General features: G+C 38.9%; 1 protein-coding gene across 5 annotated transcripts in view; it reads left to right on the top strand.

Annotated features, from left to right (window-relative positions):
- Nucleotides 1-19,646, top strand: part of adam9a (ADAM metallopeptidase domain 9a) — a 127,393-nt gene that overhangs the window by 1,080 nt on the left and 106,667 nt on the right. For all 5 annotated transcript variants that reach the window (XM_079827908.1, XM_079827910.1, XM_079827907.1 and 2 more), the window contains exon 2: nucleotides 7,075-7,172. In XM_079827908.1, coding sequence (XP_079684034.1) covers nucleotides 7,075-7,172 — 98 coding nt within the window. The remainder of the gene's footprint in view (nucleotides 1-7,074; nucleotides 7,173-19,646) is intronic.

Here is a 19,646-nt window from a genome sequence, read left to right as displayed (position 1 = left end):
TTTTTCTAGTACCAATGGACGCTAGTACCTTCACTAGTGTGTGTTCCAATTTTGGTAGTATCATTTTTAATTTTACAACCCTCTACAGACATGCTGGAAAAAGAATCATCATTGGCTAGTAAATGCTTTATTCTATATATCCTATATATATATTTTTAATTTGTATACATTCATAAATAATTTGAAACCATAACAACTAAGCTAAACGTTTAATATGAACTTTAATAATTAGAACCAAAATAACCATTTATGAATGAAAATATTGGAATGCATAATTGTCAAATTAAACACTTATTATTTGTCATGAAACACTTCAAAAGTTACGGAATTATGGTGCTTGAGACATTTTTTATTTAATGTTTATGTAAAAAAAAAAAAAGACCAACAATAATACTAATAAAATACTACTTCCACTACTACTACTAATAAAACACAACAAGATTAGCTAAAATGTTTAAATATTTTAAATGAAATATTCAAAGTTGACTTTTCACAACTCCATCCATCCATCATCTTCCGCTTATCCGGGGCCGGGTCACAGGGGCAACAGTCTAAGGGTGTACTCACACTAGCCAGTTTGAACCGTGCCCGAGTGCGTTTGACCACCAAAGCGCGGTTCGTTTGACTAGTGTGAGTGATCCGAACCGTGCTCGGGCGCGGCTCGATTAGCCGGCCCTGGCCCGCTTGGAAGAGGTGGGCCAGAGCACGGTTCAGTTGGACTCGGGCGCGGTTCGCATGCAGTGTGAGCGCTAACCGTGCTGGAGCACGGAACAGCTGCTCGCTACTATCAACATTACAACAGCAAACACCAAACTATTACTACTTGGATACACTTTTCAATTAATTCAATTATATTTAGGTTTATAATGGTTCTGGTTCTCACCTTATTGATGAACATGAATTGAAGTTTGCGGGTAAAGCTGCAAATTCCTCCGTCAAAGTCAGCTGCCTCCGTAATAATCTTCTGATATGTGCAGTGCAATCAAGTGAAAATCGCTGCGCAGCATAAATTATAAATGTATTAGGCAGTCTATTAGCGAAAGCGCTTTTCTTCCTGTCTTCTTCAAAACAAAAAGTTGCATCGTGAATGACTTAAGCGTGCTCCGGCCCGGTACGTTAAGTGCAATGTGAGTGCAGGCCAGCGGGGGAGTGGGGAGGGGGGACAATCGCGCTCGGGCACGGTACAAGGCAATCGTGCCTAGTGTGAGTACACCCTAAGCAGAGACGCCCAGAATTCCCTCTCCCTAGCCACTTCCTCCAGCTCTTCCGGGGGAACCCCGAGGCGTTCCCAGGCCAGCTGGGAGACCGAGTCCCTCCAGCGTGTCCTAGGTCTTCCCCGGGGCCTCCTTCCGGTGGGACGTGGCTGGAACACCTCCCTGGGAAGGCGTCCAGGAGGCATCCGAAATAGATGCCCGAGCCACCTCAGCTGGCTCCTCTCGATGTGGAGGAGCAACGGCTCTACTCTGAGCTCCTCCCGAGTGGCCGAGCTTCTCACCCTATCTCTAAGGGAGCGCCCAGCCACCCTATGGAGAAAGCTCATTTCGGCCGCCTGTATCCGGGATCTTGTCCTTTCGGTCATGACCCACAGCTCATGACCATAGGTGAGAGTAGGAACGTAGATTGACCAGTAAATTGAGAGCTTTGCCTTACAGCTCAGCTCCTTCTTTACCACGACAGACCGGTACATCGACTGCATTACTGCAGAAGCTGCACCGATCCGTCTGTCAATCTCCCGTTCCATCCTCCCCTCACTCGTGAACCCCAAGATACCTGAACTCCTCCTCCACTTGAGGCAGGAACTCTCCACCAACCTGAAGTGGGCAATCCACCCTTTTCCGACTGAGAACCATGGCCTCGGACTTAGAGGTGCTGATTCTCATCCCAGCCACTTCACACTCGGCTGCAAACCGTCCCAGTGCACGGCCGCTGAAGGTCCTGGTCTGAGGAGGCCAACATGACAACATCATCTGCAAAAAGCAGCAACGAATTCGTATGGTCCCCAAACCGGACACTCTCCGGCCCTTGGCTACGCCTAGAAATTCTGTCCATAAAAATTATGAACAGAACCGGTGACAAAGGGCAGCCCTGCCGGAGTCCAACATGCACCGGGAACAGGTCTGACTTACTGCCGGCAATGCAAACCAAGCTCTTGCTCCGGTCTTACAGGGACCGAACAGCCCTAATCAGGGGGCCACCGACCCCTTACTCCCAGAGCACCCTCCACAGGATGCCACGAGGAACACAGTCGAATGCCTTCTCCAAATCCACAAAACACATGTGGACTGGTTGGGCAAACTCCCATGAACCCTCCAGCACCCTGGAAAGGGTATAGAGCTGGTCCAGTGTTCCACGACCGGGACGAAAACCACACTGTTCCTCCTGAATCCGAGGTTCCACTATCGGCCGAATTCTCCTCTCCAGTACCCTGGCATAGACTTTCCCGGGGAGGCATGGCGCAGCCGGGGCCCCACCCTGGAGCAAGGCCCGGGGTTGGGGCTCGTATGCGAGCGCCTGGTGGCCGGGCCTCTCCCCATGGGGTCCGGCCGGGCTCAGCCCAAAGGAGTGACGTGGGGTCGCCCTCCTGTGGGCTCACCACCTGCAGGAGGGAGCGTAAGGGGACGGTGCATAGTGGATCGGGCGACAGCCCCCGACGACACAATCTCTGGACACGGAATTTGACTTTTCACAACTGATTTGCTGAAATAAAAAAACATTGATGGTTATATTGTATATAATTTGCAGGTGTCAGGGATCCTCTATCAATATGCAAGTATATTGCTGGGTGGTATGACCAAAAATCAATCTCAATTTGAGACAAACTTAATCACTGTCATTGTGGTGCTTCTTTTTCAAACGTTTTACAAAATGCATATAATCTCTGCACCAATAAAATGTACAACACTTTATGCTTTACGATTGAATTATAGGCTACATAACATCTAATTAATTTAACTTGCACTGGAAAGTTTTCCTAGACACAGAGCAAAACGTACTAGTGTATAATGAATAGCCTAGTTAGTTACTGGCAAAACTGGCAACATTTAATAGCAATATTAGCAACAATTGGTCGCAAGTGAAAAGCTAATTATGTAAATCACAGATCCACAGAAGTTGATGACAATAATTTGTTACCAGAAACAATACAATAGTATATCAAACCTATTAATACAAGTATGTAATGAATATGTTTTTGTGACTAATTTAATATATACTAGTCACTGAAATGCATTACATTAGTATCAAAAGAATACTTGTTACTTGTGATATTCAAAACTGTACTAGTTGGATTTCTTACTTGTAATTAAAAAAAATATGTAACATAGTAACATACATATAGGTGCTGCTAGTTAGTAAGAATAAATAAATGCTTCCTGGATCATAGACACTGTTCTTTATTTGTTTACTCTTATATTTGTGTTACTTGTAGTGAAATCACTGATACTAGCTATCCAAAAGACTTGTGCATAACATTACAATATTGGTGTTTTTCTGTAGTTTCACTTTTTGATACATCGTTGCCATTTGAAGGACAAATCAGTGTTTGTTTGAGCCTTTCAGGTTTCAGGCTTTTCAGGCTTTCAGTGATGTTGTACATTGTCTATTCTCTAGAGATATTTTATTTAGGAAAGAAAAGAAAAGAATACCATGTCTGGTCTACATATACCTGCCTCTCTGGCTCTTCTGGCCGTGTGTAGATTTAAGAAGCTTAAGCAGTTCAATAATAGCATATTTGGGCTAATTCCGAATTTATAGGCGTCTCCTCGCCCTGGAGTCTAAAGGGCTTTTACTTTAAGATTAGTATGAAATGTACAGTATGCAAGTCATTTCTGACACTTACAGCCAAATTATGCAATCCAGTAGATTAACATCCTTTCCAACACTTTTCCATAATTTGAATTAGGACAAGGATGTTGTCTTGGTTGAATGAACTATATAAACTGTCAAAAAACATGTCTCATTACTTGAAAGTAAGTCTTGATTTACACTTAGTACATATATTTAATATAAATTAATATATATATATATATATATATATATATATAATTAGGGGTGTAACGATATTAAAACCGAACCGAAAAAACGCTATACACCACCCACGGTTCGAACCGCGATCCTCTCATGTCGAACCGAACGTGCCCCGCCCCTTGCTGCCCCATGCTGCCCCAGGCCAGCTCTCACTTCACCTTATGCCACATAATTTTTTTTCTTCCTTGATATTTGATTAAATAGGATTTAATATACTTTTAACATCTAACATGAGCTGTATTTTTTTTTTCCCACTTAATATTATAATAATAATATTATTTACTAAATATACACTAACTAAGTTAATGTCACGTGACTTGGGTGACACTGCTCAAGCGCAGTGCTGCCGCTCCCACCACGCGCATCCCACGCTGCGCGTAGTAGGGCACCAAGTACTGAGGGCACCACAAGAAGATCGCGGAGTCCCTGAGAAAAAGAGCGCTGTCCCGATTCAGTATCTGCAGTCAGATGATATTTTGTAAGGCTATATATGTCTCTTTCACCTTAGAAAACCGAACTTTCATGTCCTGTCAGCCGTTACTGTGCTCGTAGTGCACACACTTCAACTGCACGCGCAAACGCTGGAGCGCGCACTTCATATATTAAGCGCAAGAGAAACTACGATCATGCAACATAAGTCATGAAATAAAATTAAAGTTCCAAAAAATCACGTAACAGGTACGCCGTGTGTTCGCTGATAAGGATTTGCATGCATTCTGTGCCAATCAGGAGCAGTCATATGCAGTGTTGGGGGTAACGCATTACAAGTAACTTGAGTTACGTAATAATATTACTTTTTCCAAGTAACTAGTAAAGTAACGCATTACTTTTCAAATTTACAACAAAATATCTGAGTTACGCTCTCCTGCCCCCATGTTGAGAAAAATAAGTGCAGAGGCGTTGTGTGTGAACATGATGGTTATTGTAGTTCTAGACTAAATGTGAGCATTTATTTATCTCACTTGCACAATAAAGATTCTGTACTCCTCAAAATGAATAAAATCAGTCAAATGCAAAATCAGAGTACTATGCAAACCTCCAATAATTAAATGTTAAATTAAACAACTATTTTTATGCATAATCTACCTTTATTTTTAATTTACCAATGTCTTGCTGCTGACCTTTGATGATGAAAATTACTAGATTTTTGTTTTTTTTGGTAAAACTTTTTTCTCCTGCATCCTATTCTCCCATTATCCAGAATGGAGCTGCGCCCTCTACTGTTCATGCGTGAATCTGCATTTTTACCTCAGCCTGGGAATTATTATTTAAATTTTGGTATGAAGAGGTATTTACCGTTGCACAAAAATATAACTTTTTTTGTTATATTAAACAAAAACAAGCCCAGCCCAGGTGAGAAAAGGTAACGCAAAAGTAACGTATCGCATTACTTTTCTTAAAAAGGAACTAAGTAACTCAATTAGTTACTTTTTAAGGGAGTAACGCAATATTGTAATGCATTACTTTAAATGTAACTTTCCCCAACACTGGTCATATGATTCATTAACAGTTCATGTTGTTAGGCTATTGTGTATTTGCCATGGTAAATGTTGTTTCCATAACCCCAAAATGCCACTTTATTTTCACTTTGTTATTTTGTAAATAAATTATAGATTATTTTGTAAATTTAAATTAGTGTGGTGGCTTCTTTATTGTGTTACAAAAACTGCTATTTAATAGCTTTAACTTATAGGCCTATTTATACATCATCAGTATTAGTCATATTCATACAATTTATCTGTTTAAGTAGACTAAAATGGGACATTACTTGTGTGTGGTCATTAATTTTTGTGGAATAAATTTGCTTGTTTTTTTTTTTTAACTAGTCTAGACTAGTTTACAGTGGAGGCATTTATTTAATTTTAGTTTACTTAGGTTTGCTAACTGCTCTAAAGAAACTGTGAAGCCAATGTATAAAGTTAATAAAGATAAAGTTAAGTTAAATTATTGTTACCCTGCCATAAACCCTGATCCACAGCAAACCGAACCAAACCATGGCTTCAAAACCGTGATGTGAACCAAACCGTGGCATTACTGTATCGTTACACCCCTAATATATATATATATATATATATATATATATATATATATATTATGGGGGGCCAAACAGGAAATAATTAAATGTAAATCCGAATATATAGTTAAAACTCTGAATATATAAATGTAAATCTGAATATATAGTTAAAACTCTGAATATATAGTTGTAAATCCTGAATATATAAATGTAAATCTGAATATATTGTTAAAACTCTGAATATATAAATGTAAATCTGAATATATAGTTATAACACTGAATGTAAATCTGAATACACAGTTATAACTCTCTGAATATATAAATGTAAATCCCGAATATATAGTTATAACTATTATATAAATTTAAATCTTGAATATATAGTTATAACTCTGAATATATAAATGTAAATCCTGAATATATTAATGTAAATCTTGAATATATAGTTATAACTCTGAATATTTAAACAAGATATAAATGTAAATCCCGAAATTTTAGGTATAGAAATAGAGAGACTCCTACATGAGTGCTAACACACAGGCTATTAGAGAAATTGAGGGCATGTTTTGAGCTGAGAATAATATGAAAGCCTGAAGGAGTTCTTTGAGAATTTGTGAATGTTCGGTAAAGGGACGTAAGCATTATGATTTGTTCTGTCTTATCTTCCCTTTTCGGGAAAACAGCACAGGAAGTCTCATCACACTTGTTGCGGGTGGGATGCCTCTCCTTCCTGAGGTTTTTCTCTCTTCATGTTACCCGTGCCAGTGCAGCTCTTTTTCCACCTACTTAAAAAAAACACTTAGCTCTTGATTGCCAACCAGTCAATTGCACTCATTCTAATCACCCATGATCACAATAGTAGTTTCATATAAACATGTTTTGTTGCAGTGAGAGGAATAATGGAGGGAAATAGTTGGACAAATGAATGACAGTTGCTTATACAATGCAAGTTGTCCTGCATATCTTGTATAATTCATTGTGTGTGTATTGGTCTTATGGGTAGACAGTGTTGTGACATGACTGTTTTATGTTCATAGGCTCAATAACCCAGCAGACCTCTCAGTTATCTTCATATGAAGTGACTGTACCGAGACGCATCAGCAGACATAGAAGAAACCAGGACAGTGCAGATAAGGTAAACAACCTCTGTAAACAACCAACTTTCTGAGCAGAAATTGGGTTTGGGTATGGGTTTACTGTATGTGTGTCGCATGAAGGCAGCTTTTTGCTGCTTGCAAACAGACTCTTTTGAGGAGACTGTGGATTGCCATTAATTTGCTGCCCTGATTGCACTCGCTATGTCCGAATAAATCATCAACACTATAATCCCTTACATGTTTTTAATTTAACTAAATACATTTTAATCGGCTAAAACACATGCGCAGGTTACTTCCTGAACAAGCGCGCACCAGAGTCCATGTTGCTTTCACATTCATGTGACTTGCAGCACAGTTCGAATGAAACCGAACTCAGACCACCTCTTTTAGGTAGTCTCGGGTTTGCTACCCCGGTGCGATCCTGAGCTTTTAACATTACCAGTTTTTCATGTGAACCGTTACCTGTTCCGAGCCAAACTACCAGTGTGAAAACGCCCAAAAAGACCAATAAAAGCCCATTCACACCAAGAGCGTTAAAGATAACTATAATGATAACTACACTATATTGCCAAAAGTTTTGGGACGCCTGCCTTTACAGGGCTCTACGCTAACATTTTTCTTGAGGAGCACTTGTGCTCCTAATTAAAAAAAATTAGGAGCACAGTCAAAAATTTAGGAGCTCTTTCTGATCAATAACACGCATTCCAATTATAACTTTCCCATTACAGGATGATCTTTGTCCCTTTAAATTAATGTCCAGGGGCATTTTTACCATTATAAGAGCAATGTTTTCTAATCTTATTAAATGTATGCATCATCTTTTGTCAATTTCGTAAATTAAAATAGAAAAGCTGTTTTTAAAATGTTAATTTAAACAATAAATTCAGTTAGAGCAATAAGACACAATCAGACTGTAACCAATCTAATTAAATCAGCATCAAAAGATCAATCTTTACACTGTAGAAGTGGCACAGCAGCTCTATCTGAAGTGCTGTTTAGACACATTTACATAGATTTAATGCAGCTCATGGGTAAATAATGTTGTATGAATGTTTTAAATATAAGTTTTTGAATTTATAAATAGGCTATGTACAAGTTAAACTTAAACTTAGTTAAAAGATTTATATTTTGAATAAAAAGTCCATGCAAAGTATAAATATGAAAATAAAACAGCCAGTAGGTGGCGTCAAGTCTATGTGCGAGTCTTTCATTAAATCGTTCAAACGCAGGTTCATTCGATCGAATCGCTTGGAGATGCGCAACAGTTCTGATGTAGTTTTGATTTTCACGAAATAAACAGTATTGTGGCTAAAACGTTGTTACTTAATATCAACTTGTCTATTGGACTTTTTTACAAGATCAGTATCACATTTGCAATCATTCCAATATTCGGCGCAATAGCTGTCCGTGACTTAAGGCGCTCCGGCGTCTCGCGGAAGAACACTGCAGCCGGAGCTACTTCTCTCTGTTTATGTCTATGGCGAGTCACACAGGGACTGTGCTCCTCCGCAGCGCTGCAAACCAAACTGGAATTGAATAGTCAGAATATAAACACTTATTGTATGTGTACCGTAGTGATTCAGGGTAAGATAAAAACACGGTTTGGAAAATTGATTCATGATGTACTCACTCATGTGCATCTAGTCATTTTTAAACACAATAAATGTTATGGACTGCAGCTGATAAAGATTAAATCAAGAACTCATACAGGAGCGTTTTTAAATAATTTTCTCTTAATTCATTTTTGGTGGCATTTTTGCCCCAAGCCCCTGTTAATTTCCGACCTTGTTTATGATAATCCAAATGTGGTATTTCTAGTTAATTTTGGCTGCAACGAAACATCAGCGCGAGCCGCGAGGCGTCTGGTAAGTGCTTGGCCGCGTCACACCCGTTTCACCCATAGACCGTGGTTTCAATCGGTGAAGTGTTATTCCTTCGCACACGTTTTTTGCACATGCTCTGCTGACAGAAGGCATGAAAAGCAGTTGATTGCAGCACGAAACATAACAGTTGCTCAATCAGTCAGTGTTTGTTTTTATTCCGATTGTATTATACATCTATTCAAGAGAATCGATCGGGTCACTCGCACCAGTGCGCCTAAATATATTTTCGCAGTCGCACGCATTAATTTTCAGGCGCAAATGCGCCCAAAATGGTCGCTATGTAGAGCCCTGCTTTACATGCTCATTAACTTTAATTAAATCCCATTCTTAATCCGTAGGGTTTAATATGGTGTTGGCCCACCCATTGCAGCTATAACAGCTTCAACTCTTCTGGGAAGGCTTGTTTATGGTGTTAAGGTGTTTATGGGAATTTTTGACCATTCTTCTGATGTTGGACGAGAAGGCCTGGCTTGCAGTCTCTGCTCTAATTCATCCCAAAGGTGTTCTATCGGGATGAGGTCAGGACCAGGGTTCCCGCTAGGGATGCACCGAATATTCGGCCACCGAAAATTTTCAGCCGAAAATGGCCCAAAAGTGCATTTTCGGTTTTCGGCCGAAAGACTTTTATCACCGAAACAACACGGCCGAAATGTTGTGATGACGCAAACAGAAACCGCGACCTGCACGTGCTTGTCTGAAGCAACATGTCTGCGGTGAGGACGTATTTCAGTATATCTGAGAAACACCAACGTCTGCTCCATGCACAAGTACTGACAGCGAGAGCTCATGTTCTCGATGAGAAGAGGACCAGACTTCACTGTGAAACCGAACGCAATCTTTAACAGTGGGCATGTTTTAAGCGCGGAACACACTTCAATCTGGCGGCAGCGCGCGCGTGAACGCGATCATCTGTGAGCGCGACTGATCATCTCTTCCTTAAGAATAAACATGAATGAACATCTAAGGTGTGTTGAGGATACATTACAACTTACTGTCACGTATCATATGTGGTGTAATCGCTCAATCAGTGTTTCAACGGCAGAAAGACCTCAATATAACTGCTGTAAACTAAACAGTCTTGTAGCATCATTTACCTCAGGCACCTCAGTGTCCACAGCTGTTAGTTCACTAGAAAAATCAACTCTTTCACTAAATATATGACCTATATTAGCCGTTATATTCTACTTAACCTGTTAATGAAATCTTGATTATTTCATGTATGTTTAAATAAAATGACAGACACTGAGTATAAATGATTATATTTCAACAACGAATTGGATAAAAAACTATTTAATAATTAGATCTAGAAGTTATTGCAAAAACTGCCTTATGTGAAGTGTACATGTTTGTGTACTATGTTATTTGAGTGTTGATTATTAGACCTAAAAATACATAGCAACTGAATTTAGGCTAATAGTTTGGGCTCTGTTTTTAACCTTTAATATTAATGTGCAAATAAGGGCTCCCTATATAGTTTAGAGCAATATATTCAATAAACTTTTAGTTATAATTTAATTCATTTAAGGACAGATACTTTTTTTTTCAGTAAACCAATAAAAATAAATAAAAAGCCATTTTGTAAAACTGCTGTACCGAACCGTCAGTTTTGTGCACCGCTACACCCCTATTCTACAGTTAACATATGGGCTATGGCAGTCTTTGCTTTGATACACTATTATGTTGAAGACCTACAGAGAAAATAGTTGTATCTTTAAGCAGTTGCACTTGTTCTGAATGCACTTTCTTGCAGTAGTCCTACAGAGAATTTTTTTTAATGCACTAGACCTAAATGCACATTGTTTTTAAGAGAGAACATTTAATTTTATAACCTTTCTGTAGGCCTGTACATTATTATTTTATGTACAAATGAGTGGGGTCAAGTTAAACATTTTAGTTTGAATTTTATTTTATACTGTGCATTGTTGCAATGTGCTAAATAAATATTGGCATAACTTGTAATTGATTTATTCTTTGAAACTTTAATATTAATTTATGCAATTGCAATGCCTTGATTTTAGTAAAGTTAGTACACAGTCATAGCCATAAATGCAATGGTACTAATAATTGGCATAATTTCTTTCGGTGTTTCTGTGTTTCGGTTTTCGGCCTTGGTTTCCTCTTTTTCGGTTTTCGGTTTCGGCCAAGAATTTTCATTTCGGTGCATCCCTAGTTCCCGCAGGGTCTTAAAAAGTCTTAAAATGTCTAAAATTAAATTTTTTTAATTTAAGGCCTTAAAACCTCTTAAAAACGGCCAGATTTTCATCCGAGGTCTTAAATTTTATTTAGTTAGGTCTTTAAAAAAAGGTTTTATCCTCGTTCATTTCCAGAAACGCTGTCCGCAGAAAGTTATTAACGTCACACAGTAGCAAAAAAGTATTGAATCGTAGACTACAAAGCGGAGCTCTAGAGTCTTTGCTACACCGCCCTCAGAGCGTTCGTTCGGTGTGTTGTAGTTCTTTCTGGGGGATATTGGTGTTGGTACACGTACGTGATAAATGCAATTACCTGCCCGCAAAATACGTCTACGTTTAATAGCGTTGTATTTTGTTGGACAGAATGAGGCACACATGCATTGTTTTATATTATTCTATAGAGTGATAAAGTCTGCACTCAATCAGCACTCCATACCTTATTTTTATGAAAATAGTGAAGGCTTGAAGAACTCAAATACACCATCTTGATGCAGTCGTGTTTATTGTCTTCGTTTCGTCAGTCAAAGCGTTTCTATCTTCTGTTTATCCTACATCGCTAGCTTCACATTAGGGCTAACGATTACTTCTCTGAGGCAAATGTGGAGTTTTTGCTCGAGGGCGCCCTCTGGCTTCCAGTATGAATGAAACGTTTGGGTAACAAATAAGAAAAATAATACTTATCTCTAAATAAATTTATATGACAATCCATATGTTTTTCTCCATTGTACAGTTTTCCCCCACAGTAGATGCATAAGAGGCTCATATTAAATACATAGACTTTAAGAAATTGATATCACAGATAAAAAGCACTAATGATTTTTAGTCATAGGCTAAGTCTGCATATTAACAGGCAGTTTTTTTTGTAAAATAAGTTTTCTGTAAAATATAAATGTTATTATTAGTAGTATTATTATTATATTGTTATATTTATTCTTAAATACTCTATTTTTAATTTTTAAATAATTAAAATGTTATTGTACAACCCCAAATCAGAAAAAGTTGGGACAGTATGGAAAACGCAAAAAAATAAAAAAAGAAGTGATTTCTAAATTTACTTTGACTTGTATTTCATTGCAGACAATATGAACACAAAATATTTCATGTTTTGTCTGGTCAACTTCATGTCATTTGTAAATATGCATCCTTTCCTGTCATTCAGACCTGCAACACATTTCAAAAAAAGTTGGGACAGGAGCAATTTAGGGCTAGTAATGAGGTAAAATGGTTAAATAATGATGTGATTTGAAACAGGTGATGTCAACAGGTGATTGTAATTATGATTTGGTACAAAAGCAGCATCCAAGAAAGGTCTAATCCTTTAGGAGCAAAGATGGGCAGAGGATCGCCAGTTTGCCAACAAATACGTGAGAAAATTATTGAAATGTTTAAAAACAATGTTCCTCAAAGAAAGATGGGAAGAGATTTGGATATTTCACATTCAACAGTGCATAACATAATTAAAAGATTCAAGGAATCTGGAGGAATTTCAGTGCGTAAAGGATACGGGCGCAAGCCTAAGCTGAACAACCGTGATCTCCGATCCCTCAGGCGGCACTGCATCAAGAATCGTCATTCATCTATAAACGATATCACCACATGGGCTCAGGACTACTTTGGCAAACCTTTGTCAAGTACCACAATACGTAGTTACATCCACAAATGCCAGTTAAAACTGTACTGTGCCAAAAGGAAGCCCTATGTTAACAGTATCCAGAAGCGCCGTCGACTTCTCTGGGCTCGGAGGCATCAGGGATGGACCATCACACAGTGGAAACTAGGGATGGGTCGCGATTTTCGAATATTCGATTAGTTATTTAATTATAGAATATCGAATAGTATGTGCGATTATCGTCCAAAAAAAATCCCCATGTTGTCGGTGCTGATGTGGTGCTGACACGTTCATGTAACCAGAGGCGCTGCCAATAACGCTCCTAAAAGCTGCCAGTCAGCTCTCAGGGTGTTTTATACTGGACACGTTTGCTGCGGTCCGAGTCTGATTGTTCCCTCCGCCTCCGCAGTGTTGGTCTGGTTTCACACTCAACTTGAACCCTGGTGCGTTTGCGTTCATGCTATTGTTCATGCGTTGGTGCTATTATGTGCAGCTGAGTAAACGACACTTGGGTTTACCGAATGTGTGTCGCTTGAAGGCGGCTTTGCTGCTTGCAAACAGACTCTTTTGAGGAGACGGTGAATTGCCATTAATTTGCTGCCCTGATTGCACTCTATGCGCGAATACACTGCAGGCTCGCTCTCACGATCGTATCTCAGCTAAATAATCAACACTATCATCTCTTACGTGTATGTTATTGAACTAATGACATTGTAATCGGCTAAAACGCATGCGCTGGTTACTTTCTTCCACAACAAGTGCGCACCCGAGTGCTGTTTGCACATTCACGTGAATCACGGCTCAGCTCCGAGAGCAACCGAACTCCGGTTGTGTGTTCTCGGGTTCGGTACCTCAGTGCACACCAAGCTCTGTAGGTAAGCTTTCACATTAGCAATTTTTCATGCTAACCGTGCCCCATTCCGAACTAAAATGCCAGAGTAAAAACGCCCTGAGACAACAGAAGAATAACGTCTCACGCGCACGCTGTAGACTTGTGGCATTTATCAGGTAACTTGGGGCGATGTCACATTACAGTCATATGTTTCAGCATGTTACAATAATATAGCTTGAGTTGATATAGCCTATTCCCTAATGAATTAAACAGTTTGTTATCATACAGATTGAGAGTGTGAATGGTCTCTCTCTCTCTCTCTCTCTCTCTCTCTCTCTCTCTGTTTATGTGTGTAGCCTATACATGCGTGCATGCGGGGGAGGAGTTGCGATTTTCGAATAAAAATCGAATAATTCCCAGCGATCTTCGAATATCATTTTTGCTTGAAATGCCCATCCCTAGTGGAAACGTGTACTGTGGTCAGATGAATCAGTATTTGAGGTATTTTTTGGGAGGAATGGACGCCGTGTGCTCCGGACCAAAGAAGAAAAGGATCATCCAGACTGTTACCAGCAACAAGTCCAAAAGCCAGGGTCTGTCATGGTATGGGGTTGTGTCAGTGCCCTTGGCAAAGGTAACTTGCACTTCTGTGAAGGCACCATTAATGCTGAAAAGTACATAGAGATTTTGGAGCATAATATGCTGCCTTCAAGAAGACATCTTTTCCAGGGACGTCCATGCATATTTCAACAAGACAATGCAAAACCACATTCTGCACACATTACAAAGTCCTGGCTGCGGAGGAAGAGGGTACGGGTACTTGACTGGCCTGCCTGCAGTCCCGACATGTCTCCAATAGAGAATGTTTGGCGCATTTTGAAGCGCAAAATGCGACAACGAAGACCCCGTACTGTTGCCCACCTTAAGACTTGTTTGCAGGAAGAATGGGACAAAATTACACTTGAAACACTTCATCACTTGGTGTCTTCAGTCCCTAAACGTCTTTTAAGTGTTGTGAAAAGGAATGGCAACATTACAAAGTGGTAAATGCTTTACTGTCCCAACTTTTTTTTAAATGTGTTGCAGGTCTGAATGACAGGAAAGGATGCATATTTACAAATGACATGAAGTTGACCAGACAAAACATGAAATATTTTGTGTTCATATTGTCTGCAATGAAATACAAGTCAAAGTAAATTTAGAAATCACTTCTTTTTTTTTTGCGTTTTCCATACTTTCCCAACTTTTTCTTATTTGGGGTTGTAATATTTCTAATGTTGTTAAATATTTGTATTTATCGAATATAATAATGTATTATTAGTCTCATTAATATATAAACATTAATATATAAAATGTTAAATGCATACACTTTTCATTTGTGAAAAAAACAAACAAACAAAAGAAAGCATTTTAACCAGAATAATCGCAATTAGATATCTTCCCCAAATCGTGCATCCCTAGTTTGGAGTAGCCTGGTCAATCTCTATTAGGCTATTAATATGCTGTTTTCAGTGGTGTAGTCTAGTTTTTTGTAGTGAGTATACTGTGATTTTTTTTTTTTTTTTTTTTCCTCCCAGCCTCATACGCACCCATCCAACATTTCAATTTATTATAAGCGACAAAAGACATGTCAGCTGATAAAACTTGTGCTCCAGGTACCATATTCATATAGTATAATCATTCTTAAAGGTATAGTTCACCCAAAAATTAAAATTGTGTTGTAATTTCCTCACCCTCAAGTTGTTTCTCTCTTCTGTTTAACACAAAAGATGATATTTTGAAAAATGTTGGTAATCAGACACAGTAGGAAAAAATATAGACTATGAAAGTCAATGGGTGCTGCCAACTGTCTGATTACCAACATTTTTCAAAATATCATCTTGAAAAAGGCTATTGAAGCTATCTATTGAAAAATGAATCTCTTTTCAATAGCTAATTACAATAACTACACTGTAAAAAAAAATTCAGGTCTCCAATTGAAAATGTTCTAGTGACTGATCACATCTAAATTTTTCAGTTGGCCAAATTGAATTTCTGTGAATTGATGCAATTTAATTAACAGAAATTCAATTTTTTACAGTGTATTGATAACTAATATCACCATATAGTAATTTATTGGTGTAAATGTTTTAAATTAGACATGTGCCAGTATCTGTAATGCAATATACCCATAATCTTATTAAATATAGGCTATGCTTCAGCTTTCATTTTATATTCTTAAATTTGATCTACAAATTAAATTAGAATAAGACACTGTATAGTCTAGTAGCCAACTAGGTGAACCCGGAAATGTTGAGTACACCAAAGTTTTATTGCAGAAATGTGAAGCATGGGTCCCCAGTATACAGAAACGGCTGGATGCTAATTTGCAAATGTTGAGCAATTTGCATAATTAGCATAATTAGCATTATTAGCTTAATCGTCCATTTTGACCACATATTTTGCACTGTATGGTCAATTTATACAATATGTGAGTGGTTTTAGATGTTTTAGAGGATGCTGATTTCATTTCTGGCATTTTCAGATTTCAAAGAGTTAATTTTATTACATATTTCAATTTATTTAGGCAAATTTTGATTACTTTCAGGCATAATTTTAGGTTATTTTTATGGTAAACAAAATAATCTTACATTTCAGAATCACGAGTGCTCTTGTGAATGTTGATGCATTGTTTTCAGGGTGTAGTGATGCTGAATCCCCTCCTGACACCTTTGAGGGTTCAAAATTGCTTTTTGGATAAACAATGAATCTTTGTTAGGCTGAATGTTATGCATTTCTGGAGGAAAAAGCAATGCGGGTATTTGACATAACTTGGATCCTGCAACTGTACAATACATATTAATGGGGTAGCTCTTTAAGACACCCAATGAGATGACATCACCTAAGCCCATCACCATGTGTGATCAACGAACTATGTACAAATATACACTATACACCTGCCATACAACACAGGCCCTGCAAGTCGCTAGGGCAACAGAAGGGCTGCCCAGGTTGGTCCGCAAGTCGCAAGATCCAATGAGGACCCAGTTAAAACTCCACCAGACGCAAGAGTTAAAACTGAGTCTGGGCAACCCGGGTCAGCCCACCAGACGCAAGGCTAACCAAGAGGGCCTCACCTCCGCACCATGCCAAACATGTAAAATATATGCATGCCATACAAGACAGGCCCGCAAGTCGCAAGGGCCATGCCTGAATTGCAGAAGGGCTGTCCAGGTTAGTCCGCAAGTCACAAGATCCAACGAGGACCCAGTTAAAACTCCGCCAGAGTTAAAACTGAGTCTGGGCAACACGAGTCAGCCCGCCAGATGCAAGGCTAACCAAGAGGGCCTCACCTCCGCACCACACAAAGCACACAATGGCTACCACCTTCAGGCAAACTGCTATGCCTCACAATTAATTAACAAAAGGCAGCCTCATCATCTTCACCATCCTCATCTGTTCTGACATCATCTTCTCCAGGCCCTTCATCCCTCTCTTTGTGTTCTTGGTGTTGTGCAAGTATGTTGCAGCATATACCATCATTGTCTTTGCAGGAACAATAACTGGTACAGGCCTGACCTGCAGCTGCACAGCTGTACTTTGCTGATGTGCAAGGTTTCAACCCGGCTTTGCAACCACAGCTGACAACATCTAAGTGTTCCTCTGATTGTACAGAGCCAGAAAGAAAGCCCTTGTTGCTTTGTGGTCTGTAAATCTATGGCTTCTGCCTCTCCAATACAGTGGAGAAGCTTAACAGGTATGACTCTCATGGCCTTGAGTGCAGACACCTTCCCCTTCCTGACAGGATATGAGGTGGTATCACATCCCGAAAGAGCATGCATGGCCAGATGGCTACATTGGTCACCCAGATTGTCTGCAGTTGCATTTATGCTGAGAACAGTGCCATTCCATTTTTTCATCTTGAATTACACTTTCATGCCTAAAGCTGCCAAGGTCGTATTCATGAGGCAATGGAATATTCTGGACCTCTGCCCGCACTTTTCTGACAACCTTGATGACATCATCATCATCGTCATTGGAGAGGCCAGTTTATCCTACTAATTTGAGTGATTTACCAATGTACTGCCTAAAGCCAACAATCGTCTGGCATCCTTCAACTCTCAGTACAATAACGGCATGACCATAAAATCACACAGGTTGGCTAGCATTTACTTCTGACACAAACTCCCAGAATTAGTTACAAAAACATAATGTAATTCGATGATGATTACACTCATGTGGTCTATGATCAAAGCTAGGCAGCTGTCAATTGGTTACCTTCCTGAAAGCATTGTAACACTTGGAGTGATACTGAGCATCAGCTGCAGGTAGGTCCATGATGCAATTAACCCATAGCTTCACAACTTCTGCCCAATCATCCTGCCACAGAACAAGCACTGTTTTGAAAGGCAGAGAGTTGAGAGCGAATTATTTGCTTTCCAGACGGACTCTGACATGAGTCTGACTTGTGTTTGCTCACATTTCTAGAGCGAGAAGTATGAGATCTAGCAAGATTTGTGACATAGCACAGAATCTGATGAAGCACCATCCGTAGCAATAATGTTTGACAAAGTCATGTATGGTTGTGTCTCCGAGCTCCTAGCTCTTAATTAGCATAGTAGCGATTCCTTTGGAATATTTTAAAGTCGCCATTTTTGCCACTACATGGTGCAAACAGACACTTCTTTCCCGACATTTCGACCTGATCAAACCATCTCTCTTTGTTTTGAAAGTACTCTACCCTAGAGTCGAACTGTTAAATAATCCTCCAAAACAACTTCAGAAAGCAGCAAAAACACTGAATATTGACTGTTTTTAATCCTTTCCTTATCAAACCACAAGAATACGAAAATTTTAAATAATGGTAACTAATTTTAATGGAATGCACAAAATGGATCTGACTAGAAAAGCAAAATGTATTGAACAATACTGTCATTATAACTCTGTCCACCTTTTATCTTAATGTGAAAACATAAGTAATGTCAACCTTAAAATGTCAACATTTAATCCCATGACTGACTTTTGTACGAATATTAAGGCGATTATAAAAAAAAAATATTTGCAAGGTGAATTTCGACTTTAAAACTATAGACTATAGGCTCCCTTGCTTTACAACATACTTATTACAAATACAACACTGCAACAGCTTATTTGCATAAAAACATGACCTGACCTCAAGAAATGTAAACGATTGTAGGTTATCAACGTTCACATCAAAGAGCAAGAGCTCTTGTGATTCTGAAATGTGAGATCATTGTGTTTACCATGAAAATAACCTAAAATTTTGTCCGAAATTAATACAAAAAATACTAAATTTATCCAAATTTGCTATAGAATTACCATTTTGTAAAATGAAAGTGCCAGAAATGAAATCAGCATCCTCTAAAACATCTAAAACCACTCACATATTGTAAAAATTGGCCATACAGTGCAAAATATGTGGTCAAAATGGACGATTAAGCTAATAATGCTAATAATGCTAATTATGCAAATTGCTCAACATATGCAAATTAGCATCCAGCAGTTTCTGTATGCTGGGGACCCATACTTCACATTTCTGCAATAAAACTTTGGTGTACTCAACATTTCCGGGTTCACAATGGGGCTCTATGGGCTGGCTACTAGACTATGTAGGGCTGTTGCCAATTAAATTAGATCATTTACACTGAAAATGTTGAGAGATTGTTTTAAATATTTTTGAATATACAATTAAGAAATGTTGGAAATAAAACATTAAACTAACCCACCAGTAGGTGGCAGAATGTAAACGTTGTTGTTGTTGTGGGAATATCTAAATCTTACCCGGATACAGCAATGCTATTTTCTGATTGGCTGTTCGGTAGCTATATTTTTTATTTGATTGGCTGGTGTCCAAATGGTCCCCAATAGTCCAAAAACGTTAGTGATTCGCAATCGCAACCACAGTCTATGTTCGCAACACAGACGGGGTTAGTTTATGAATGAAAGTTCTGTCACAAAAGCAGACCCCCCCCTCCCCACCCCCCCCTCCAAAAAAA

Source organism: Gobio gobio (assembly GCF_949357685.1).
Source record: "Gobio gobio genome assembly, chromosome: 10".
NCBI classification, from domain to species: domain Eukaryota; kingdom Metazoa; phylum Chordata; class Actinopteri; order Cypriniformes; family Gobionidae; genus Gobio; species Gobio gobio.
Note: the sequence above shows the minus strand (reverse complement) of the source record. Positions and strands in the feature narration are given on the sequence as shown.